Source organism: Parathielavia appendiculata (genome assembly GCF_033297405.1).
Source record: "Parathielavia appendiculata strain CBS 731.68 unplaced genomic scaffold N657scaffold_39, whole genome shotgun sequence".
In the NCBI taxonomy this organism is placed as follows: Eukaryota; Fungi; Ascomycota; class Sordariomycetes; order Sordariales; family Chaetomiaceae; genus Parathielavia; species Parathielavia appendiculata.
The window spans coordinates 92608-117190 of record NW_026944258.1 but is presented as its reverse complement, the minus strand read 5'-3'; the positions used below and the strand labels follow the sequence as shown (position 1 = coordinate 117190).

Genomic DNA, 24583 nt, shown 5'->3' with positions numbered 1-24583 from the left:
TTTCTTCATATGCTGAAAACTGTGCCAGATTTGAGTGGCGATTTTGACCATTCCTTCACGGTCCTCAGGTCGGTTGGGAACGTAGAGATCGATATGGTGGATAATCGCTGGTGAAAGCTTGGAGTAGAAGTCGAGAGCTCGTTGCTTGTCGTCCTTACGTGGAAACTGATCTTCCAGAGACTCAAGATATTGGTGGAACTCAAGGGGTGACTGGCCGTCTTTTTGGCGAGCGTTGTTGAGTTGCTTGGCCGCTGTTGATATCTGGTCGGCAAGGTCCTTGACGCACTCCTTGGTCCATTCCTCGAAGTGATTCCAATCGTTTTCGGCCTCGACGCGCTTGTCGTTCGACAAATTGCCGCAATGGCTGTACCAGCGGTTTCGTTGCTGCTCGTCCATGTTGTCGAGGGCAAAGAGTATCTTGTTGGCGTCGTTGTTGAACCGCCTGCGGTCACCCACAAAAGCGCGTTGAAGGTCCTGAAGCCATTCTTTTCGTCGACGAAACGTCATGGGTTCGCTGAACTGGATGAGGTTTTTCACCTTGATGGCTTTGCTGTGGCCCGTGGAATCCGATGAAGACGAAGAAGATCGAGGTCGTTTCGCTGGCCTTTCGTCAGAATCGAGGCCCAACTGCCGAAGGATCTCCTTCTCTTGTTGTCTCAACTGTCGGATCCGTTCCAGGCTCTGAACACGGGCTTCGGTGGCCTGTAGCAACGCCTCCGGATCGTAAGGCTGAAGTGGTTCATGATGTGATAAGGTTCTTGAAGGTGGTGTTCGTTGACTTGACGTCCCTGACTGGTGTAACCGCACTGGGTTCTCTGGGGCTGAGCCTTCTGCAGGTGGCTCACTAGCCACTCGACTCTGGATCGGCGACATCTCGGTTGGTGTTTGGGTGGAAGGATCAGAAATTGTAAGGTGACACACACAAGCTCACCAAGGAAGATGCACCGAATCCTCAACAAGCAGCAGGCAAGACGACTGTATTGTGCGTGCACCCCTAACCAACTGACTGATCCTTGAGAGAGGGAAGTTCCAAGTTCCAATCTGAGTCTCCTGCTCTCCAGATATCCTCTCTCTGCTGCGAGTCATGTCGCTGCGCCATGAAATCCACAGTGTCTCGCCCGCCGATTGCCCAAGTGTAGGGCTCATGGTGGGGGCCCTGACAATTACGGCCATTCGAATATGTGGAAGATCGAAAAAAAGGCTATTGTTCAATATATACTCGACTGAGATTTGTAAGAATTTTCGCTTCAGATTGCCAATGTAGATAATATCGCCAATTTCTTGCTTCAAAAATGCAGGGCACGATATGAGGAAAAGAACCAGTTAAACTGCTTTGTTATATAATATCTAGAGCTAAAGAGGTATTCTAATCACGTTCATAACTATTAGAGAGGCTTAACTATATAAAGACTTTACATTTATCGAACTATAGTTCTAAGTAGTCACTAATGTATAAGTGGTATAGAAGGCAATGTCACGGCGGGACAGGCGGACAATCCAATGACAATTGTATTCGGGCTGAACTACAGTCTAAGCTCTATTCCGTCAGGTACGGGCAGGCTTGATTGTCAAGACGTAGCTCGAGGAGTTACGAACAGATCTCGCGGCAGCGAGGTGCAGAATATTTAACCCACAGGGGCCCGTGCTTTCCACATGCCGGGTTCCACCCGTGGGTCCTACCAGGCACGGCGCAATCGCCGTGACAGGCAACGACGGATTCTATTCTTTTATGGAAGCTAGAAAGATGGACCTGTACAAAGAGCTTCCTGCTCACTGAGCTACTGAAACTGCTACCACTCTGTAGAGGCCCAGGCCAATTAGATCTTACGACCTATAGCCTGCAGGCCGAGGCCCTTGCAGCTAAGTTCATCTCAAACTCACTAACTAACCTTAGCGATATAATTAAAACTACCTTTTAACTAAGCCTTCGACTAACTATAGTTCGAGGTCTGGTAAGAGATTACTATTAGGGATATAGCGAGGGCCCTCTTAGGGATCTATCCATAAAAGGCTCCAGAGGAAGACCCTATACCTATGGGCCTGTAAAGGCTTGTAGAAGTATGACAAATCTCGAAGCCCTGACTTCTAAAAGGAACTTCTAAAGGTTATTACTTATTAACGAAGTAAGGTTGTCACAAATGAACCAACGAGAGCCAACAGCGGCGGCTTACTTGCAGAAGCCAGTGGGGAACGTAGGACGTTCCGAGCCAATCACTTAGGACCAATCGGAACGAGTACTAGAGGTGCTCCGGAGAGCTCTCAGGAGCATGAGAGAGCACCAGTGCAAGGCCAATCAGAGGACGCTCTAAGAGGCTCTCGAGAGCACCATAGAGCATTGGCTCTAGGTGGCTCTAGAGAGCACGAGAGAGTAACCAAATGCATCTAGTATATAGTCACCCGTTCTGGAGGACTCTGGGAGTTCTCCAGTAAGCAACTCAAGTGCAAGATGGTCAGTACCCTTGGACATTGCTTGTTGTGAACCCTTTGGCTTCACCGAACCTCACCCCGTTGTCAAGTATAACCTTCAGGAGTCCCTTTCAGAAGTTGGCGCTTTGAGATTCGTCACAAAGGTTCAGTGAAGCTAAAAGGTTTATAACAAGTATATAAGCGAATGTCTTAATAATAGGTATAGCTAACTGCTTATATTGCTCACTGAGGAAGCTACTATAATGCTCATAGGCCTAAGATCGTAGACTATATATACTTCCTTCTCCTATTGTCTTTGGGGAGCGCTAGGAGCGGAGGTCGCTCCTGTCGCTCCTAGTCTGCTAGGAGCATTCGACGCTCTCATAGCTCCTAGATGAAGCGAAGATAGGACTTCGCGCTCCCTGTGACGGGCACCACCCAAGGTCTGGTCAGCTCGCACATACAAGATCGATATTGCTACAACGAGAGCAAGAGCTAAATGACAGGAATGGGCGTGCAACCAGACCTTAAGTACTGGAGCAGAGGCCTATGCGTTAGCATGACCCTAGACGTATGATCAGACCCCATGACGTATGCATAACCGCAAGCATATGACATAACCATGACAACAGGAACGGGGAATCCCGTGACACTCCCTTCGTGATTGGCTATACCCATGTTCTAAATGATTAGCTTGGGATGCTCTCTTCGCGCCCCCCTGGGTCTGTATGCGGCTATATCTATGACACGAAGGCTACTATTCCAGATTCTAGCAGTGCTCTACACTAGGTGCTTAGAACTCCAGTAGTATTGTTACGGCTTCTACTATGAGCTCTACTCTTAAGCTATAGCAGGCGAGACACTGTGTATTTCATAACGAAGCGATATGACTCGCAATAAAGGGAGGATATTTAAAGAGCAGGAGAGTTAGATTGGAACTTGGAACTTCCCTCTCTTAAGTTTCAGTTAATTGGTCAAGTAGTGTACGCATAATACAGTCATCTTACCTGTTTCTCGCTGCAGATTCGGTGCATCTTTCTTGGTAAGCCTGTATATGTCACCTTATACTAATCTAGGCCTAGACTAGCGCTATAGGCCTCAAGGACTTCCTCTTCTGAGCTAGGGACTCTCGAATACCTACACCTTATTGCGAATGCGGCTAAGGTAGAGAAATAGTGAAACACTGTTACGGGTAGGCGCAACTGACTACTGCTGTGACGGAACACAGGAACTGAGCTTGCATATCCTCTAATATTGGTGTAGTTGCACGAGGGATTAAACTGTAGGCAGGGTGCAGCCCTCAAGGAAACTCTGAAGAGGGACTGCGCACTGACTACTGGCAAGCCTCACTACTAGGCTTGCCAGCTTCTCACAGAGCTACAAGAATACAATCCTAATCCTGGCACGGGAAATGCCCGTGATGACTACGTAGCACCCTTAAAAGAAGGGTTGTGGTTCGAACAGTCCAGTCGAACCAGGAGTTGCGCATATGAACCTTACACTATCACTACCCGTGACAAACACTTAGCTATATAGTGCTGCTAATTATCGAAGCGAAGAACCTAGCTAGCTATAGAAATATACTCGTAGAGAAATCTGTATAAATCTCTCGACAGATGGGGAAATAAAGGGAGAAGGCTTGCAAGGACGATAATTAGGTGGCTATTATGCTCTAAGAGGCTCTTGGAGTATAGACTAGCTATATAGCTAAAACTAGGCTGGTTCGATAGTCTAATTAGCTATCTACACCATTCTTTAACTACAGTAGGTAGATTCAGGCCTTCAGACTATTATAGGGTAGACAGAGGTTCTTAGCCTAGCCTTATAGGCAGGGGTTTCCTTTATAATTAGTGGTGGAGGGTCCGGCGAGCCCTAGGGCATAGCAGTATAGGAATAGTAATAATAATTATCTATCGCATTATAGAAGCAGATTTAAGACTCCGAGTTTACTATCTCCTAAAGTAGCATGTATACGTGTACCTTGTATAGCTATGATTGAGGCATCTAGTTTTTAGCTCTCTAGGCTAACTGCCCAATTTTTAAAATAACGGTGGCAGCTAGAAAAAAGTGGGGTTGATCTGACGTTTGAGAAGCACAATGGGGGCGAAGCCCACGGTGCCGGGGAGCTCATGGGTCTCCCCGCGTCGTGATCAACGCGCGACAATAGGAATGGCGGGACAGCAACCTTCTCAAAAATAACAACCCACCGTGCCGTCCACTTCAGGCCTGCCCATGCTCGGATATTCAACGTCATGGTGCGTCCACTCAATTGATTTACGGGCACTGGAAATTGAGCTAACAGAAATACCTAGGCATCTGAGAACCCAGACCAAAAACGGAAACCAGGCCGCTTCCCCGCCGCGTCCAAAATCGCCGAGACCGCGTCAGGCCAACCACCAGGCCCCGGTCAATCGGCTGAGACTAGTGCGCCTCTGAGAAAGCGAGGACGACAGCGCAAGAGTGTTGATTCAGCTACCCAAAATGGTGAGTCGCCTTCAGCGAACTCGGCCGGCCAGAGCGGACCTGTGAAAACGGGCCAGAAGAAAAGGGGAAGACCGCCCAAGGCGCGTGATGCGGAACATGAGGAGGAGAGCCCTTCAGAAGTGCGGCCAGCCAAGCGAAGGAGAGCAGATGAGGCAGCGGAGACAGAAGATGGTCAGGGAGAAGGCGAGGAAAGCAGTACGAGGCACGAATCGGGTCAGGACTCGGGCAATGGAACACCTGAAATCGCAAATTTGGAGAAGCAGAGCACAGCAGACATTGCTAGCCGCTCAAAACGGAGAAGCCGTCATTTCGACAACAGCCCTGCGCGGTCATCTCCGCCTGAACGTCAGGCTGTCGTTGGACCGTCGGAGAAAGCGAATGGTCGACAAGGACGCAAGCCTGCAGGCAGTGACGAGCAGCCAGCTGAAGATCGGACTGTAGAGGAGTCTTCTACCCGCCGAAGCCAAAGGGAACGCCGGTCGGCTGACGATAAGCCATGGTGGGCGGCCCAAGCATCTCCGCCTGCTGGCCCAGACAAACAAGCGCCCGGTGTTCCGAAGCCAAAGCGCGGCCGCCCTTCACTGGCAGAACTATCCGTTTCCAAAGCTCAAAACAAAGTCTCGCCCTCCCAGACGGAGGCGGGGAAGAAAAAGCCCCGCGGACGGCCACCTCGCGCCTCTAATGAAGCCGGGACATCCAAACAAGACGACGCCCAGGCACCTTCCAGCAAACCCCCAAACCCCTCCCGAAAGCGCTCCAACCGTCGGCCTTTCACGGAGGCCGAGCCATCACCCCCTACCGAGCCACCTCGAGTTCCCGACCACTTTCCCAACAACCATCACCACCTAATAACCCTCACCCAGCACATACCCCGCGCGACCATCGCCTCCAGATGGACGCCCCTCGACGCGCCCTCCATAACAGCCGTAACCAACTCCCTAACGGACGCCTCCCTCCCCATCCTCCACCGCCTCCGCGACCGCGACGCCCGCCACGCCCAAGCGCAGTCCATCCTGCGCACCTTTGCCACCCGACTGCGCGCCAAGCTGATCAAGGGCATGCCCTTTCCCCCGGCGTCCATCGCGCCTACATCCTCCTCCTCCAATGGCAGGGGCAGGGGTAAGAGTAAAAGTAAAGGCGGAAGTCACGAGGTGGAGCTAGATTTCGAAAAGACGGTTGACGCCATCGCGGGGTTGGAGAAGGCGCTTGATCCGCTGCTGCATAGCGTTGTGTTGTTAAAGGCGGAGAAGGAACGGGAGGAGAGGGCGTTGGAGAGGGAGTATGAGGTGCTGAGGCGCCTGGAGGAGAATGCTAGGGCTCAGGTCAGGGGGTGGAGGGAGGGGATGGCGAGGGGGAGGGAGCATGTTTTGCTTGGGGGGATTGGGAGCAGTCATCTTGAGGGTAGGGTTGGTGGAGGGGAATTCGTTGCTGCTGCTGCTGCCGCCGCTGCTGCTTCTTCCTTTGGGGAAGGAGGTGGCGGTGGAATCTTTAAGGTCAGTCTTTCTACCATTTACGTGGTGAGTATGTCTGGGTTGTTGTGCGCGTGGTGCTAACCTAGCTTGGGTCTGTAGGATATCCAGGGAGAGGAACTGCTGGCGCTGTCACAGCAGATTGGAAATCACATGGACAGCATGAAGAGTAATCTGGGCCAAATCGAAGGTGTGCTGCCGGCTATTGCGAAAACCAGAGCGGCACTGCAGGGGACGCTGTGTGAGTATCTGGATCCGGAGCAGTATGAGCAGGTGCTGCTTGGGTAGACTGGCTACTAGCTTGAGCCGTTATAAGTGAGACTTGGATGTGGGGCTTGGGTCGCTGATTTGCCGGATGAATATGATAACCCTTGGGATTGATGGTGAATACTGGGTGTGGATGGATGTTGTATTTGTGGCATCGGGATGCTTCGATGGCGAGCCGACCTCAACAGTCCTGGGCGACGAGCTCGCTCGGGTAGAATATCGCCTTGTTGGTGTACTCCTCAAAGTCTTGACCAATGTGGTCTCTCAAAGCCGATGCAACCAACCAACCGGCTGCTGCGGACCAACAGATACGGATCTGCGTGCAGCTCAAGTCCGAATGCTGATAGGTCTCTTAGCGAATCCGAATCCGCACTGGGTGCTTCGCTTCGTACACCATGATAAATTCGGCCCTAATCCAACATTGGTCGAATCTTGCTTGGCTGCTGGCCGTTGAGGTTGTTGGTGGGATGGATGGTTGGCCTTCTCCCACTGCAACTCCTGGCATGATCGGACGAGGTGCTAGATGCCATGCTATAAATATGCCCAGCCATTCCCGTCAGAGAACTGGGCGGCGTGAGCTGCACTGTTGCACCCTGAGAACATTCCAAGACTTGGATCACACCGTCGCCGATGTCACTGGTTACTGAGGAATCAAAGATGGGCTCAACTTACCCCCCCCAGGGGACGACTACGAGGCTGACGGCCGCCGACGAGGATGCCTCGGCCAAGGCTGCCGGCGAGAACGTGGCAAAACAGGCCTTCCACGAGTGGCCTAATGAGGCCGGCGTAAGCACCCGTTTCGCCTCTCCGTGATGCCGTCCCTGAGCCCTGACATAGACTCCAGCTGACCCGCTGTTAGTTTGACGGCCTGACCGAGCACCGCGGTCCCATTGAGCTCAAGGTCAAGGGCAATATCCCAACCTGGGCAGCCGGGTCCCTCTACCGGACCGGTCCGGGCCAGTGCAAGGTCGAAGACACCAAGTCGGGCACCGTTCACATCTCGCACTGGTTTGACGGGCTCGCACACACCCATAGGTTCGACATCGTCTCCGAAGGCCCGACAGTGCGTGTGTACTACTCGTCGCGCCGCCAGTCCGACAAGGCCACCGCCGACATCAAGGCCGCCGGCACATTGCGGTCCATCTCCTTTGGCCAGAAGATAGATCCATGTGTCGGCCTCTTGGGCAAGTTCATGAGCGTCTTCCACAAGCGGCCCGATCTCTACAACGTCAACGTGACGGTAAATGTCAACTCGCCCATCTTCAAGTCGCCGGCCAAGACCGCCGCCGACGTACAGGGCCACCGCGTGACCAGCATCGTCCTCGCAACCGACGCCGCCGTCATGTGCGAGATAGATCCCAAGACCATGGACCCCCTCAACTTCCCAAAGCACTGCAAGCTCCACCCGGACCTCAAGGGGCCACTCGGCGCCGCCCACGGGAAGCTCGACCCAGAAACGGGCGACTACATCAACTACAACCTCGACCTCGGCAAGCAGCCCATGTACCGCATCTTCCGCGTCAGCGCCGCCACCGGCAAAACTGACATTCTCGCCACCATTCTGTTCAAAGCTGCGTATATCCACAGCTTCTTCCTAACACAGAACTACATCGTCCTCTGCGTGCCCGTGGCGTACTACAAGTGGAACGGCCTCAAGATCCTTTTGGAAGGCAATCTGCTCGACTCGTTCAAGTGCTTCGACCCCTCCGACACTTGCCGCTGGTTTGTCGTCGACCGGCGCCACGGCAGAGGCGTGGTCGCCGAGTTCGCCTCCCCAGCCCGCTTCTTCTTCCACAGTGTCAACGCCTTCGAAGAAGTCTCGACCGGCGACATCCTCTGCGACGTCATCGACTACCCCAACCGCTACATCATCGACGGTGCCTACTACGACGTGCTCCTCAACCGCAACGGCAAGACCGCCGCGTTCTGGACGGGCCAGCAGACGCACCAGTCCTTCCCGCAACTCAGCCGGTACCGCCTACCCAAGCAGGCCTTCACCACCAGCCCCCAAGTCAAGTTACTGCCTTCATCCCCCCAGATTGTCATGCAAATTCCCTCCCCGCACGCAGGCGACATGCCGACCATCAACCCGTTGTACCGCTGCCGGCGGCACCGGTATGCCTACATGCTCGTCTCGCGCGGGCTGAGCACGCTGTTTGACGCCATCGCCAAGATGGACGTCGACAGGCGCGAGGTGCTTCGCTGGGAGGGGCCGAGGGGCCACACGCCTGGCGAGGCCGTCTTTGTGCCGCGTCCGCGTACGGAAGACAACGGAGATGAGGTGCGGGAGGAGGAGGAGGAGGATGATGGGGTGTTGCTTAGCATTGTGTTGGATGGGGAGAACAGGACGAGTTATTTGTTGTGTTTGGATGCGAGGACTATGACGGAGCTGGGGAGTGCCGACTGTGAGTTTGCCGTGGCGGTGGGGTTGCATGGGCGGCATGTTACCGTCGAGTAATAGGGGACCGTGTGGGCGGGTGATTGATGTCTGGATAGGTGGAGGGAGGTATGGGAAAGGGGACGTCAGGTTGCTCGCTGCTCCGCAGGCTTGGCTGCGGCCTCCCTTGAGGAGGACCGATTCAAGTTGGACTGCCCGTGCAGCTGCTCGCGCAGGCTGTCAATACCATGGCCAACGTCATGGATATTGGAGACCGGATTGAGGACCGAAAGAAGAAGCAGTCCTTTCTCCTCATCGCCAGCCTCGTCCTGCCGGTATCCCGTTCATCGGGGAGGTTGGCTAGTCAGTGGCCGGGCTCTCAACGCTCGCCGCTTCGTCTTCATTGCCGGCGAAATCGGCAACGGCGCCTTGACCAATTGCTGAAATCGTCAAGGGCCAGAGTCGCCGCCCGCTGCCGTGGCGAGACTGCTCTTTGGAGCGGCCCGCGAGGGCCTGAAGACTGACGACGTCACGTCGACGGGCGCTACGGCCAAGTGGAAAATGAGGGCGCAGGATGTCGTCGCCATGGGCAGGACGTTCGAGTCGATTGACGACAGGGTCGAGACTCTCACTAAGGTAGCAGATTCTTGGACCACCCAAGTGCGATCCAGATACGGCCGTCGCAGCAGATCCTTCGCAGCTCGCCAGAAATGGTTCACAGTATGCGTACACTCGTCGCTTGGCCCATCATCACAACGGTCGGGTCAGGTTCAAGAATAAAGGTGTGCTCCGGTCAGAGCCATGCCGTAGGGTTGCTCCACGGGTCGGCGCCAGAAGGTAATGCGCTCTTATGATCGTGGATGCACTGCGACATGCAGGCGATACCTCCTATCGCGATGTAATCATCGTCCTCCGCAGACCCAAGCCATGAGAATGTCACTTCGGCTTTGTGGTGAATAGCTGGCATCATCCGCACCTGAGTGTTTCTCTTGGGGATGTTGTCCTGATCAATGCAAAGGGTGTCCACCCAGATCGGATGCGGAGGCTATGGGGCGCTGCCCGCGAGGGTTTTTCGGTACCACATGAGAAAAGCGATGAGGTTTCGAGCCGCCTGACGCTCAATGCCCGTTGATCCAGATTGTTTCTGTGTCGGCCGGATCACCCCAAACATACGACAAGGCGTGGCAGGCATGCTTGAGCTCGAGCAAAGAATTGACAAGCAGTTCGCATCTCACTGACAGCGTGTCAGCCTCGTCCGCGCCATCGGCAGGTTGGATCTTCAGCAGCCGAATTTCGGCCGGCGGCGAGTCGAGCGGGCGTGTAGAGCAGGATGTTCATCGAGGATGAAGTTGGTCAAGATAATTCTTGATCTGGGCCACCTGGTAGGTAGGTTGAACGAGTGAAGGACTCGTCGGTACTCGGTACAGTGCACAGTTGGAGAAGCACGACGCCGCAGTAGGAACCGAACAGAGTCTGGCGTGTCGGGAAAGCAAGGGCTTGGTGCATGAGCCTGGAGGTAGTGCATTCTAGCAGGCAGACAGTTTTCAAGCTTCGAGTGGAAGGAGTGCTCTACGGCAGTGAGAGACTTGGGTTGTTGTCTGAGGTCTCCCTAAATATGCCACCGGCCTTCATTGGCTGGTACGATCGATAATGTCGGCCGCCTTGCGGTTCGCCCGGCGGTTCGCTCGATGGGGTCTCCTTCTTGTGCATGACACTGCAGCCGAGTCGAGACAACTCTGACCTCCTGGCGTCTGCTCAGGGCCAGGCAACCATTTCCGGCTTGGGATTGATCTTGTCTTAATGTTCACCAGTCAGTGCCGATGATAAGTGTGGGGCTGTGCCTTCAGCGTCGATGACCTCTTTTGTGGGATATCATTCCGAAAGGTTGAAATATAATTTTGTGTCAGAGCACCTCATGTATGTGGTTTTGGCGTTGCCATAAAGCCTTGGATATCACCCAGGATTCAGGTCGGGGACTTTTGCTCCTGCCCGATGAGAGGCAGGCCTGTTGAGGACTTGAGGTTATGAGAGCTGACTCATCAGCTACTCGACAGTCAACCGTCCGCAGACATGACCAGATCCTAACCCTAAGAGAAACAAGCATCACCCGTGCCTTTTTCATCTCTCAGATTTCCTACTAAAAACGTCAGTAACTAGTTAGTTACTCCTATTTATATAGACCGAAATTGACCGAGTGGACGGCATTTTCTCTTTTTCACCGCAGGGTCTTACAACTACAGACCATCTCACAGTTTAATGGTTCTCGAATGAGATTGGTGCCGGATTGACTTTTGCAGTCCGATGCGACTCAGTGCCGTCAGAGTTTTCTCTCGGCCTTTCACAGCGTCCACACCTCACATCTGCAGTCAGCCATTCACAGCCAGATTTTGGTTACAATCCCGTTGCACCATGGCTACTGGCCAAACCACCATCGATCTTGGGGCAACGCCTCAGGTGCCTCAAACAAAGAGCACCAAGCAACACGGCAAGCGACCATTCCAAGGGCATCACCGCAAAGTCGCAAAATACAGGAAGAAGGAAAAGACTGCCACGGAGGGGTCTTATGAGGAAGTGCTCTTGGCCGATGTGCAGGCGCTGCTGGCATCTCAGAAGTTGACCGAGGCGGATGAGAACGGTGCGGCCCAGACGGCCGAGGAGGCTCCCCTGCCGGAACAAGGGAGTGAGATCGAGGTCGACGTCGTGGAACTGTCATCCACGGGAGATGGGCTGGCGAAACAAAAGGGGTCCAACCACATCTACGTGGTGCCCTTTTCCGTACCCGGAGACACAGTGAAGGCCAAGGTGTACCGTCGCAATCACGAGGAAGGGTACACAGCCGCCGACTTCATCTCCGTCGTCAAGCCCTCGGCGCTCCGCGACGACAGCCGAATTCAGTGCCCCTACTTTGCCAAGTGCTCGGGCTGCCAGTTCCAGATGCTCGACTACGCCGAGCAGCTCAAGATCAAGAAGAACATTGTCGTCAAGGCGTACCGCAACTTCTCGCAGTTGCCGCCAGAGCTGGTCCCCGAAATCCTCGACACTATCGGCAGCCCCCTGCAGTACGGTTACCGCACCAAGCTCACGCCTCACTTTGACGGCCCCCCGGGTAACCCCAGACGAGGGCCGAAAAAGAGCCACTCGTCCATGCCGCCCTTTGGCTTCACGCCAAAGAACACCCGTAAAGTTCTCGACATCGAAGACTGCCCCATCGCAACCGAGACCGTGCGCAAGGGTCTCACCGAGGAGCGCGCGCGCTTGGCGGTAAGTTACGGCAAGTACACCAAGGGCGCGACCATCCTCCTCCGCGAGAGCACCAAGCGCGTGCCCAAGGCATCCCATTCCGACACTCCCCCGCCACCAGAAGGCACCCCCAGCACAGCCCTCCGCGTCGAAACCGACACGCACATCGACTTCAAGACCTGCATCACAGATCAGAACGCCACCTCGACCGAGTACATCGACTCGTTCGTCTTCACCAACCCAGCCGGCGCCTTTTTCCAAAACAATAATTCGATCCTCTCCCCCTTCACCGCCTACATCCGCGAGCACATCCTCCCTCCCCCTTCCACAACCAGTACCAGCACCACCCAAAAACCCATCAAATACCTCATCGACGCCTACTCGGGCTCAGGCCTCTTCACCATAACCCAATCCTCCCTCTTTCCGGGCGGCAGCATCGGCATCGACATCGCCGAGAAGTCCATCGCCTATGCGCGGCGCAACGCGGCGCTCAACGGCCTGGACGAGTCGCAGTGCCGCTTCCTCGCGGCCGACGCGCCCGAGCTGTTCAAGAGCGTCAGCGCCTACGACCCGGACGAGACGGTCGTCGTGCTGGACCCGCCGCGCAAGGGCTGCGACGCCAGCTTCCTGCGCCAGCTGCTCCAATTTGCGCCGAGGAGAGTCGTCTACGTCAGCTGCAACGTGCACACCCAAGCGAGGGATGTCGGGGTGTTGGTGAGGGGAGAAGTCGAGGGCGTGAGGGAGGGGAAGGGGAAGGGAACGAGGTATGAGATTGAGAGCATCAGGGGTTTTGACTTCTTTCCGCAGACGGGGCATGTGGAAGGGGTGGCTCTTTTGAACCGGCTTGATGCATAAAAGGGATTCTTCTTGGCTTGTGTGAATATACCGGTTGGTTGAGTGATATATACGAATGATCTGCACCATCTGTGAGTGCTACAGACTGCTCGTAAGACTATCAAGGAAAGCAATGCAGCCCAACACCTGCCATCAGATGAATAAGAGAGGGGTATCCATGTCTATTGGAAAGGAAACGCATTTCTCACAGGGGAAGAAACACAACCGCATCAGACTTTGTTCCGCGTCTTCAGCGTCACCAGCTTTTCCATCTGCTCCGTCCACCGCCTGGCAAACTCCTCCTCGGTAAACCTCTTGGCTGACTGCCTCGCCCGTTGACGAACAGCATACGGATCCTTCAAACTCAACGCCTTCTCAAACCCATCCGCGAACTCGCTCGAGGTGGTAGCATGGAACCCTACCAGGCGATTAGCATTCCCCACTCCTAACACCATCCCCTGAGAAAAGCTTACCAGTTGGCTCCCCATCCACATCAACCACAATATCCATCTTCGGTCCGCCGCTGTCATGCACCACCGCCACGAGCCCAGCGGCCTGGTACTCAACCACGCCGATGCCAAAGTGCTCATTCCACATGCCATTCACCCCGACCGACGCACGGCGCAGCCACTCCAGAATCTCAGGCCACGACGCGTCCAGATGAAACTCGACCCTGTCCCGGATATGCAGCTCATTCACCAACAGCCGCAGCTGATACACCCTCTTGGAGTCCCCGTCATCCCTCACACTCCCCACCAGCACCAACTTCGCCCCGCGCGCTGCCTCGCTCTCGTTCTCGCTCCCGGACTGCCGCACAAACTCGGAAAAAGCCTGTAGGATCAGCGCGTGGTTCTTCTCCGGCCGGAACTGCGCGATATACAGCAACACCTTCTCCCGCCGCCGCTCGCTCGCCTCCGACACCTCCACCTCGGCTTCTAGTTCGCGCACCGCCACGGGAGGGTAGACGACCGCCGCCTCCGGCAGCGACCTGCCGCGCCGCAGGGGCCCCCACAGCGCCCTGATGTGGCCCTGGGTCCACGACGAGTTGGTCATGACGACATCGGCCGAGGCGCCGACGCGCGAGTAGGCGGCTGCGAACAGTTTCCAATAAAAGCGCTTGGCGGCGCCGCGGAGCCCGGTACCCTGGCCGGCGTTGACGCCCTGCGACCCGACGGGGGAGGTTGGGTTAAGCGAGGAGAGCATGTCGGTGGAGATCGTTGGGTAGTGAACGTAGGCAGCTGTGGGGACGCCCGGGAAGAGGGTTTTGCAGAGGCCGAGGGCGAAGGCGTAGCCCATTGTGTCGATGAAGATGTCTGGGACGAGGAGGGAGAAGGCGTCCCAGGCGAGAATGAGCGAGCCGAGGGATTGGCCGGCGAGGGTGAAACGTGGCCAGGTGGAGGCCAGGACCCAGTGGCGGGTTGAGAGGTAGAGGAAGTTGATTGTCGGCGGGTGGAGGTGGATGTTGAAGCGGTTCTGTTGCAGAGGAAGGTCAGCGGGATGATGGGGATGGTAGGGAGGTGGTGAGGGGCCTACCTCCACCCGGGATAGCATCGCGTCCTTGCTGACGCCGTGGTCGCCGGTGTAGACGACGCACTTTGCGCGGGGCCAGCGTTGTTGTGTCGCGCGGATGGCCGCCCAGAGGACCCTCTCTCCACCGCCGCCGGCATTACTGTTACTGTCAGATGGCAGACCATTGAGGTGACGGGCAGAACTCACCAAAATGGGTGAAAGAAGCCCACAATGCCATCCCAGTCGTCATCGCCCATGCCGCCGTTCTTGGCCGTCCCGGTAGTGCAGGCGTCCACCTTCTCCCATTCCCCGTCCTCCCCGCCTTCCGCGCTGCTGCTACTCCTCCTCTTCTCCTCGACATAATTCTTCTCGTCGGCTTCCACGAGTTCAAGGATGTGGCATCGTCGTCCGTCCGTTTTCTTTCGCAGGTACCAGCCCAAGAATGCACCAGTAGCTCGCCAAAGCAAGGGAATGAGGATAAGTGTGGCTAACGGGGTGAGGCATAAAATCGGAAGGACGACATGGGAGAGGAAATTGCCGTTCATGAACGGAGAAGCGTTGTGGCTCGAGCAAGTGCTGCCGCCGTTCGCGGCGCAGATGTCGGCCATGACTTGGAGGGAGATGTGGATGGAGTCGAGGTTGAAGAGAGGTTCGTTCGGTCGGGTGTGAGTTTCAACTTTAGCAAGGCATCATTGGGACGGGAGTTGATAAACGAAAGACTGTTGTCTGGGTGCGTATGAAGCCAGAATAAGAGATCGGCGTCTGCTAGGTTTGCTAAGGGCAAGTAGGTGGTTCCAGGTTGCAGCTTTGACAGCTGATTAGAGCATTGGATCCCAGGAGCATGGGACTTGGTGCCGCTGACACACCGAGGCTCCACTCCACTGATGGTGCATGCAGGAATGTGGCGGCTCCACTGCTACAGTATAGTTCATGTAGTGGAGCAGCTAAACAGGCCCAACGAGTCGAGCGAGTCTGCCAAGACCTTGAAGTCGAGGGGTGGGATCATCTTGCATCTGCAATCGCAAGCTCCCTCTCATTTCTCATCTGGACCACTTGTGTGGAGGGAATGAGTATATCACCTAAAACTACCGGCAAATGAGGTTCGATTAGCTCGACGTCTTCAACCATGACAATCTTCGCCGTGAGAACACTTGTTCGAGTCCGGACAACCCAGGTCCCAGCCCAGCTTCCAACATCAACCTCACCTGTCGTGTCATTCCCACCGCCGTTCCGAAGCTACTCCTCCCTGCGACCCGCGATCCTCAACCTCCCGTCAACCTCCTCAACAAGATCAACCTCCACCATCCGCCGCCCCCATTCACTATTCAAACCGCACCAATCCCGCCTCTTCTCCCTCCTCCCCCTCGTCGAATCAACCATCACCACCTCCCAAACCCTCCTCACCACCCTGCACACAGCCACCGGCACACCCTGGTACCTGACCATCCCCCTCTTTGCCCTCAACATCAACCTGCTCACCCGTCTACCGACAACGTTCTACTCGCGGCACGTCGCCGTCCGGCGCCAGCTCCTCCACCCACTGACGCGCGCCTGGGCGGCCCGCGTGGGCGCCGCCGCGGCAAAGGCAGGACAGCAACAACTGCCGGCAATGGACCGGATGGTCAAGGAGGTCAATACCGCCATGGCGACGCGGCATAGGCGGTGGCGCGTGCAGCGGTGGAAGGATTGGGTCCCGAGCCTGGTGGTGTTCCCGGTGTGGATGGCGGGGATTGAGGCGCTGAGGCGGTTGTGTGGCGGGCCGAGAGGGTTGCTGGGGACGATGGTGTTTGGGCCGGGGAAAGGAGTTGAGAGTGGTGTTGCGCGCGCCGCCGGTGCTGCGGTGGATGATCCGAAGGTGGTTACGGAGGGGGCTGTTTCAGGGACGGCATCGGGGGCTGGGGATTTGGGCTTCCTTGCAACGACCCACGCAGAAATCCAGGACGGGGCGGTCAGGTATCTGGCAGATCCTTCTTTGGCCGCCGGCGGGTGTCTGTGGTTCCCCGACCTGACGGCTGCGGACCCGCTCCATGTGCTGCCGCTTGCCCTGTCGGCCATCCTGGTGGTCAACGTCATGCCCAAGTCGATGGCCCTGTGGAAGTTGCTGCTCGGTCTGGAGGGCGTGCCTGCGAGCGCAATTGCTTCCATGAAGGTCCGTTTGCGGCTGCAGAGGGCATTTCTCCTGGTCGCCATGGCTGCGGGGCCTCTAACCATGGACTTGCCTGCCGCCCTCCACCTCTACTGGATCTCTTCGGCAGCACTTACCACGGCCTTGACCAGCATCATCTCGCGGCTGATGCCCATGCCCAAAATCGTCTCTCCAGCCAAGAGCCAGGAGCCGATGTTTGTCATGCCGACGCGAGAAGAGGGGAAGAAGACGCCATGAGGGGACAATATTTGATTCAGGCTGTACGTAGAAAACGACATAGACCGCCGGGCCAACTCCGAACGCCTGCCTGTACAACAACATATCATTAAGCCTGTACAACAACATACCATTACACCTTGCGTCCTCCCCAGAATCACGATTCTGTGCCAACCAGACAACAGAACCCGCCTCACCCCAAAAAGATCGCCAGCAGGATGATCGTCAAAATCACCATCAAGATAACCAACAAGCAACACATCTTGCTCCGCGCATTCTTCTGGTATCGCGCAGCGCTGCGTAGCTCGCGGTCGGCCCCGCGCGTGTCGTCGCGCACCGTCTCGACGTTGCGTTCAATGGTGTCGAGCACGTCCCCTTGCTCCGTGACAATCTGCGCTACCTGCTGGAACAGCACGTTGAGGTCGCCCACGCCCTGCTCAATGCGCCGGATCTCTTCCTCGCGCTCGATGATGACCGCCTCCTGAAAGTCGACGTCGTCTTGAGGCGCTAGTTGCGTCAGCTCCTGCTGCTGGAGAAGCTGCGGGCTGCCGAGCGGGCCGCCGGCGCCGGCGGTGGTGGCTGCGCTGGCCTCGGCTTCGTGGTCTACCGCTGCGCGGGCGGCGGAGACGGAGGCTTTTTGTTTCTCGAGGGCCTGGCGTTGGAGGTTTTGGAACTCGGAGAGGGAGGACTGGAACTCGCGAGAGAGTTTTTGTTGCATGTATTTTTGAGTTGGCTGTATACGGTTAGTAATGATCGCGAGTAGGGATAGAAGAGTGCATTGCATACTGTTACGTCCTCCCACGTTTGGATCTTTTTGATCCCCTCGCCAACCTCTTTGAACAAGTCGCGCGACTCCTCAATCAGCTCGTGCACCCGCTCCCGCACCCGCGGCGTGTCGCGCCGTGTCCCCAGATGCCCAACCTCCCCGCTCAAGCGCTGGTTGTTGCCGTTGAGTTTGAACAACTTGTTTGTCAAGTCCTGCGACAGCCGCTGGAAATCGGGATCATCGGTGTAGCTCGGCGTGCCTCGGCGACGCCCCGCCTCGAGCGACGAGAGCTGATCGAACGACATGGTGGTGGCGGCGGCGGTGTCTGCAGGTGACAGTTTAGAGATCGACTGTGCAGAAAATTGCAGTAGCGAGCGGTGCAGCGGGAGCGACGACGTTCTGCTCGGATGAGATGGACTCAGGTTCGTTATCAGCGTGGTCAGTTTGATGGGTGCGAGGTTCGGTCACAGTTGATGGCTGACGCAGTGACCCTTGGCCCGTTACCCCTGCTCAAACGCCAAGACCTACGTAATGCTTGCCTGACCCAATCAACAACTGTCAGTGGGTCCGTCTTGGTTTCCATTGCAACTGGATGTGCTGCGAGCAACGGACGCTTTTTTATTTACAAACTGCCACCTCGAACTGCCCCAGCTTCAACGACCACCAACTGACGTTTCCGATCATGTTCAGCAAAGATGGCGGCAGCTACAGTTAGGAGGTCTCCGTACAAGGACTTCCTACAGCCCGCGCTACAGCGGCGCTTCGCGACGGCGAGCTTGTTTGTGCTGGCCATCGCATACCTCCAGGCCCTGCTCTTGGCGAACTGGTCTTCTTGTAAGCTCGACTCCCGCAGACTTCAACATTGCTTGCTTGACTGACTGGACTTGGGAATTAGTATTTTGGTCATGGTTTCCCCTGGGCCCGACCGGTTTTCGCGCCGTATCCTTCTTCTTCTGCGGCATCGTGATCATCATCCTCCGCATCTCCCAATACCACCCCGGCCTGCGCACCTCCGACTCGGGCGTCCACACCTTCTTTCGCTATGCGCCGAAGCTGGAGACACTTGAAACTCTCCTCACCTACACCTTGTCAGCATTCTTCTTTGCCTTCATCTACCTCTGGTCGCTGCCGGAGAAGTTGGGCCTCGAATTCATCACCTACTTCACCGCCGATCGGGCGAGGCTGAACGAGAAACCCCTCTTCTTGATATCTCACTTGGTATTGCTGGGCACTTATCAGACGGTTATACATCTTTTCAAGGATGTTGACCGCCTGTCTCTCGGCGCCGCTAGACCGCAGAATGGCGAGGCGAAGCTGGAGGTGGGTGACGCGTCTGTCCAGGTGCGCCGGTTCAGGGACCAGCTTCCGACCATGCTGGTTCACACCATCAATCAGTCCATCTCTGGCCTGGTTATAAGCGCCCTCGTTTACCCGCTGACGGTGCGCGGCCCGGTATGGAGGACCACGTTATTCTTCCTACGACCGATATACAACCTCCCTAGGAGCAACATGCTCCCCGCGTCGCTGCCCTTTTCCTTCTCAGCCATCCTGCGCTGCTGGCTCGTGAGCTTGATGCTTCTGTTTGGTTGGACCGCTGCGAATACCGCTTTCTCGCTCTTCTTGGTTAAGAACCCCGTGAAGAACGGAAATCCGTTGACCTCGGACTCGAAGGATCCCAATGGCAGTCTCCTCAATGGGTTGAAGAATAAGAAGCTTTCCATCAAGGTATTCCTAGCCTCTACCCTGTTCAAAATCATGCTGCTAACGACACCAGTGTTTCGCCATGTGGGAGCTGGCCATCATCGCCCGCGACTTCCCGGACCGCCGCAAGGCCATCTACGAGGACATTGACCGCAAGGACGGGCCCATGTGGTCCCAAGTCTACAAGATCTGTCTCGAGACTCTGAAGTCCATCGAGACAAACATCGACACCTACATAGCACCGCCCACCACCCCAGCTTCCACCACCACCGAACCGTCACCACCAGCACAAAAAGTCCGCACCACCGACCCCCCACGAGACGAAGCCATCTTCCAAACCCTTCCCCCAAAGCGAGGCCTCCGCGACCAGGTCGAAAAGGCCGTCAACCAAGCGGCCCTGGCTCCAGGCCAAGTCTCGCAGCTCAGCCCGGCCGCGAAGAAGGCGGTCGAGTCCGCCAAGCAGCAGCTCCTCAAAATGCAAAAGGACGCCACGGGCACTGACGACACGCAGGGCCTGTTCCGAGACTGGGCCGTCAAGGTGCTCCACTCGGCCGCCGGCTGGCCGTTCCGGCAGCACTACCGCCGCCGCCTGGCCCACGCCGTGCTGGGCGAGCCCTACGGCGAGCCGAGCCTGTACGTCAACGCCGCGTGCGCCGTGAGCCAGCTGGCCCTGCATTCGCTCAGGGAAGACAAGTACGGGAACGTGCAGCGCGACGTGGCTGCCATTGTGAGAGCGCTGACAGGCGTGGCCAAGAAGTTGGAGAGTTTCGGAGGGGACGCGGGGCTGGCGACGCACTGGACTGATGTCGAGGGGAAGAGGGAGTGTCCCGAGGTGGACGAGGTGTTGAGCGCGCTGAGGGATGCGCTGGCGAGGTTGATTGAAGCGTTTGGGCCGTATGCGAGGGATCTGAGGCTGAGTTTGACAGATGTGAGGTTGGCGAGGGAGGCCGCGGGGTTGGTTGGGCCGGAGGAGGGAATGGTTGAGGCCAAGAGGAATGGCAGGTGATGAGGAAATGGTGGTGTATCATAGACTGGGACGGCTCGGCTGGGAATATGGGATGGTCCATCAAAATGTACTGGGTTTTGTAGGTTGTACAATGAGAACAGCAATGTCTTAAAATAACGGGATTGGGCCAATTATTTCTTTTGTGTCACGGTTCGTTCCCACGAGCGCGCGATATCAACCGAGGAGATGCCTGTGTAATGGCCGCCACCAAGTGATCGCTGTCATCGCCACAAACTGGGCGTGTATGCGCTCAAGTGGTCTTGCATCGACCTCATACAGGAAAAACAGAGGAGTATGCAGATATAGATGAGAAGCAAAAATACAGAAAGCTCACCGTCCAACCCTAGTTACCATACAACTGAGGGGTGGGCGGCTACGAATCCCCAAGGGTTTTGCTTCGAGATGGATTTGAGCTCGAGCCACCACGCAGCAGTGAGTTCACCCGCTTGCACCCTAGTATACCGCTGCGGCAACTGGGGCGGGTGATGGTTTAAGAGGTGGACCTGCTATATGTAGCACTGGACTGGAGGGCGAGTTGGGTTGGAAGGACGGGGAGGGGTGGGGGAAACAGCGAAGTTAAAGGAGGGCTAGTACAAAAAGAATCCAATCCTCTCAGTAGGTATGTATGTATTCTTCTCCAGTGTTCCATCCCGTCCACGCAGACCGCTGATAACACAGTCATTAAATCGTAACCTTCGATCGTTGTCGCATCCGACACACGCTCAACATAACCAACGCTTTCCAATCCAGAAAGTCGCCGTTATCACATGTTATACTCAACAGTCAGACATCCAACCCCAGCCCAAGCAAAGGCCAAGCGTATCCAGATTAATACCTCTTCCACTCCCCACTCCTTCTCCTCCCACCACCACCACCTCCACCAACATCATCCCTATACCTCACAGCCTCCTTCTCTCTCTGCCTCTCCCTCTCCCTCTCCCTATCATCACCACCAACCCCACCTTCCCTCCCCAAACTCGACTTATCCCTCCCGCGAGCTTCAATCTTCTTCTCAATGGCATTCGCCCCTAACCCGCCCACCGCCGCACCCACAACGGTAGAGATCAAGTGCAGGTGCTTGGCCCTCTCATAGTCATCACCATATCCGCCCCGTCTTTTATGGTCATGCGCATGGGAGTGATGATGAGCGGCCTCGCTCGCCGCAAGCCCGCCTACTATAGCGCCCAAAACACCAACACCCAGTCCCGAGGTCGAGGTTGTGAGGTTTGAGGACAGCAGCGAGCGGGCTTTGTCGAGCGGGGAACGGGATTTGGATCTAGGGTGCGGATTTTTCTCGCCGTGTTCCCCGGGGTGGAGATACCTCCCCTCGGTATCACGGTGCTCGTCGTCATCATCGTCGCTGGAGGAGATGGAGGAGGTGGAAGGGGTATACCGGCTTCGGGAGCGGGTTCGTTTTCTGGCAGGAGACATGGTGGTTGCCTCTTCTGGACTCAGGGTGCTGGTGGTCGTCGTGGCAAAGGTGTCTGTTGAAGGAGTGCCGGTGGAGTGCGGACGGCGGGTGCGGGGCCCGGGGCCGTTAGCGCCTGATGCCACGGGGTAGAAAGGGGTATGGGACTCGAATTGGAGGCGCGGGTGATAGTGGTGGTCGTTGTTGACCGGAGAGAGGTCGCGGATGCGGCGAGAACCTGGTGTGGGTGAGCGTCGTCTTGGGGAGCGGTGACGGCGCGGGGAGTAGTCTGATGAATCTGAGTCGGAGCGGAAATGGGGCATGCTGATCGCCTGTATCGTCGGTACAAGATTGCTGGAAAGTCGAGTGATGAGTGAACGGGTGATGATGGTGACAGCAATAAGGCTTTAGCAGTCACGGTTGCTGTGATACCAAAAGTTTTGTGCTCCTGGAAATGAGGCTGAGCTTGGTGCCCGGAACTGCCGACGCCTGCTGGGCGGACTGGAGTCCTGGCGAGGATACAGAGGGCGAAGCTGCTATTGAAGCAATTGCCTCGCCCAAAGGGCGATACAATGCGGTTGGAGAGAACAGTGGTTTTGGTGTGGCGCTGAGGATGTCGTGTACCGCTACTCCTCGCCTCAATGACGGGTCGTAGGTAATATATCAGATGATGAATCAAGAGGGTCAGGTTTGAACTGAAGCATAACTCCACCAGTTGTCGGTGAAGGAGACAGTCACGTCCTCGGTGAGAAGACAAGTCAAAGGTCTGAGGGCCGGAATCAGGGTAATTTGTACGACGATCCGATCGTGTCCCGTCTGCGCTTCCGTAGACCACATGGATGGGTTGAGATGGAATGAACACATCGATGAGACGGTGGGGTGGCGATGATGTCACCGGCCAAGCGGAAGTGCTCATCTCCTGCCCCATCTGGCCTTAAGGTTCGACTTGGCATCAACGATATGCACTGGATGGGGCGGGCTTTCTAAGTCGTAGAATGAAGATCCAACCAACTGGAATACCTTCTAGGGGTATGGACGGAGCGCTTGGTAGTATGGGAGTATAAGAATCTACATATTAGGCGACCCTATCAATCACCGCTCGATGAATGCGTTAGGACATAAGGAAGACCCGTCGCATCCTCGCTGCCAGCAAGCCGAATGACCGAGCCACCGCTAGCGAATCGTAAGCTTGAGCTTGATGACTGACCGGCCGGGTACGGGTCTCTGGTATGCGCAAAGCTCTCTGAACTCGACGCCCTCGAGAAGCCAGTATGCCTGCTCTTGGGCGTCGTCGGCGCGGTGCGGAACATCCGCGTATTAGCCGACGAGGTGCGCATGCCGAGCTTAGGCCGCAGGTGCCCGGAACTTGCCGTGCTCGAACTGTGGCTTCGCGCCAAGTCGCTGGCGTCGATGCCGCCATGCAAGGGCAATTCGTGAGTCGTGCCCGCGCTTGACGGGCTGGTGCCGCGGGGGGCGTCGTTATCGATGTCGCTCTCCGAGGGTGCGGCGTCTGACGAGCCATCGTCTTCGTACCGCGCCAGCGCCGCAGGACTGAGCGGATGCATGTTCTGCAGGATTTGCGCAAACAGGTGCATCAGGCTGCGGAACTGCTCGTTGGACAGCGGCCGGCCCGAAAAGCGCGCTGCTTCGTACTTCGCGAGAAATTCGCCCGTTGTAGGCAGTGGTGCAAGGACCGCCAGCTCGGTGAGATACATTAGGTATTCGCGCAACCCCGTGGACTCTGGCCTCTGAAGAAGAGCGACCGCATCTAGATCCAGCGTCGGCGGTTCGGCGTGGGATTCCGGGTCCGGCGGCGCTAGGGTGATGGCCTTCGCCTCTATTAGGTATGGCACTTCCGAGACCACTGTGTCGTACTGCAGGTTGGGCAGGTCGTGCGACAGAGGCGACGCCCAACCTGGGTGCTCGATCTCGCCCCATACGGGCCTTTGTTGTGAAATTTGGACCGCCTTGGCCTCCTCGGTTCCGGTGATCTGCTTGGATCCCGTCAACGATAGGCCGGGGAGGCCTGACCTAGACGATTCTCGGCTGTTGCCATTCTCGCCAACCCCAGGCTCTTGCACGAGAAGCACAACTGGTACCCTCGGGCGGGCCTCATATGCAATAGCGGCGCTCCTGCTCAGGCCCTCGACGATCATCTGGCGCACGTCAGGCGGCACATCGCCCTTCTCGACGGGGACCCATGGTTTCGGTATGGAGGCAAGCACGGAGCGGCTGATGTAGAGGCGGGTGGCGTAGATAAAAGCGACAACAAGGACCGTTGCGACGTAGATGACGATTACGATGAGGATGTCGTAGTTTCGGCGGCTCCGTGCGGCTTGATGAATCAGATCGATGGGTGTGACGATGATGAAGGCGAAGAGGACCAGGTAGAGGAAGTAGTAGAGGAAATTATAGACGATGAGGAATAGGAGTGACGCCGGCGACATGGTTGCTGTTGCTGTCACCTGGTTTTGGCGCTCCGAAAGCTCGAGGTCCACGCTCCGCTGAGCTCGGCACGCGCGTCGTTCGACAGTTGAGAGCTGATGGCGGTCATGGCTGCGCCGAGTTCAAGTTACACATCAGGGGTGGAAAGCTGCTGAGGGCTGGGTCGGTCCGGCGGGTTTGCCGCCATTGCCCCGATTCCAAAGTGGTGCAACTTGGAAGCTGCAATTGGGAGCTTGAAGATCAGTCCTGAAAATGCCAAGCCAATTTGCTTCCAAGGGCACAGGATTTGGTTAGGGTTATATAATGTAC

General features: G+C 56.3%; 11 protein-coding genes across 11 annotated transcripts; 5 read left to right on the top strand and 6 right to left on the bottom strand.

Annotated features, from left to right (window-relative positions):
• Positions 1-915: 915 nt before the first annotated feature.
• Positions 916-1164, bottom strand: N657DRAFT_651013 (uncharacterized protein). The gene has a single exon (XM_062794076.1). The coding sequence runs from the start codon at positions 1144-1146 to the stop codon at positions 928-930; it is 219 nt and encodes a 72-aa protein (XP_062642509.1). The 5' UTR covers positions 1147-1164; the 3' UTR covers positions 916-927.
• A 3723-nt stretch (positions 1165-4887) lies between these two features.
• On the top strand, positions 4888-6647 carry N657DRAFT_659473 (uncharacterized protein; the record flags this gene model as incomplete). Its single annotated transcript, XM_062794993.1, has 3 exons — positions 4888-4890; positions 5529-6383; positions 6462-6647. The coding sequence occupies 3 exons, from the start codon at positions 4888-4890 to the stop codon at positions 6645-6647; spliced, it is 1044 nt and encodes a 347-aa protein (XP_062642508.1).
• Positions 6648-7283: 636 nt separating this feature from the next.
• Positions 7284-9084, top strand: N657DRAFT_583200 (carotenoid cleavage dioxygenase 1; the record flags this gene model as incomplete). Its single annotated transcript, XM_062789656.1, has 2 exons — positions 7284-7412; positions 7486-9084. The coding sequence occupies 2 exons, from the start codon at positions 7284-7286 to the stop codon at positions 9082-9084; spliced, it is 1728 nt and encodes a 575-aa protein (XP_062642507.1).
• Positions 9085-9892: 808 nt separating this feature from the next.
• On the bottom strand, positions 9893-10045 carry N657DRAFT_544697 (uncharacterized protein; the record flags this gene model as incomplete). The annotated part of the gene is made up of 1 exon (XM_062787847.1): positions 9893-10045. A coding segment is annotated over one exon (153 nt), but the record flags the coding sequence as incomplete, so codon positions are not given.
• Positions 10046-11412: 1367 nt separating this feature from the next.
• N657DRAFT_685033 (S-adenosyl-L-methionine-dependent methyltransferase) lies at positions 11413-13098 on the top strand (the record flags this gene model as incomplete). The annotated part of the gene is made up of 1 exon (XM_062796740.1): positions 11413-13098. One exon carries the CDS (start codon positions 11413-11415, stop codon positions 13096-13098), a length of 1686 nt encoding a protein of 561 aa, XP_062642505.1.
• A 15-nt stretch (positions 13099-13113) lies between these two features.
• Positions 13114-15412, bottom strand: N657DRAFT_651010 (glycosyltransferase family 4 protein). The gene is made up of 4 exons (XM_062794075.1): positions 14794-15412; positions 14611-14746; positions 13551-14550; positions 13114-13495 (listed from the first exon to the last, which is right to left on the bottom strand). Exons 1-4 carry the CDS (start codon positions 15192-15194, stop codon positions 13308-13310), a joined length of 1725 nt encoding a protein of 574 aa, XP_062642504.1. The 5' UTR covers positions 15195-15412; the 3' UTR covers positions 13114-13307.
• A 954-nt stretch (positions 15413-16366) lies between these two features.
• Positions 16367-16969, top strand: N657DRAFT_583144 (uncharacterized protein; the record flags this gene model as incomplete). The annotated part of the gene is made up of 1 exon (XM_062789652.1): positions 16367-16969. The coding sequence occupies one exon, from the start codon at positions 16367-16369 to the stop codon at positions 16967-16969; it is 603 nt and encodes a 200-aa protein (XP_062642503.1).
• On the bottom strand, positions 16849-18121 carry N657DRAFT_605802 (t-SNARE). The gene is made up of 2 exons (XM_062790198.1): positions 17735-18121; positions 16849-17681 (listed from the first exon to the last, which is right to left on the bottom strand). Exons 1-2 carry the CDS (start codon positions 18017-18019, stop codon positions 17142-17144), a joined length of 825 nt encoding a protein of 274 aa, XP_062642502.1. The 5' UTR covers positions 18020-18121; the 3' UTR covers positions 16849-17141.
• A 228-nt stretch (positions 18122-18349) lies between these two features.
• On the top strand, positions 18350-20549 carry N657DRAFT_605800 (uncharacterized protein). The gene is made up of 3 exons (XM_062790197.1): positions 18350-18548; positions 18610-19439; positions 19489-20549. Exons 1-3 carry the CDS (start codon positions 18410-18412, stop codon positions 20419-20421), a joined length of 1902 nt encoding a protein of 633 aa, XP_062642501.1. The 5' UTR covers positions 18350-18409; the 3' UTR covers positions 20422-20549.
• A 423-nt stretch (positions 20550-20972) lies between these two features.
• On the bottom strand, positions 20973-22535 carry N657DRAFT_330091 (uncharacterized protein). The gene has a single exon (XM_062786855.1). It carries the CDS (start codon positions 22150-22152, stop codon positions 21250-21252), a length of 903 nt encoding a protein of 300 aa, XP_062642500.1. The 5' UTR covers positions 22153-22535; the 3' UTR covers positions 20973-21249.
• Positions 22536-22917: 382 nt separating this feature from the next.
• Positions 22918-24276, bottom strand: N657DRAFT_659466 (uncharacterized protein; the record flags this gene model as incomplete). The annotated part of the gene is made up of 1 exon (XM_062794992.1): positions 22918-24276. One exon carries the CDS (start codon positions 24274-24276, stop codon positions 22918-22920), a length of 1359 nt encoding a protein of 452 aa, XP_062642499.1.
• Positions 24277-24583: the final 307 nt, after the last annotated feature.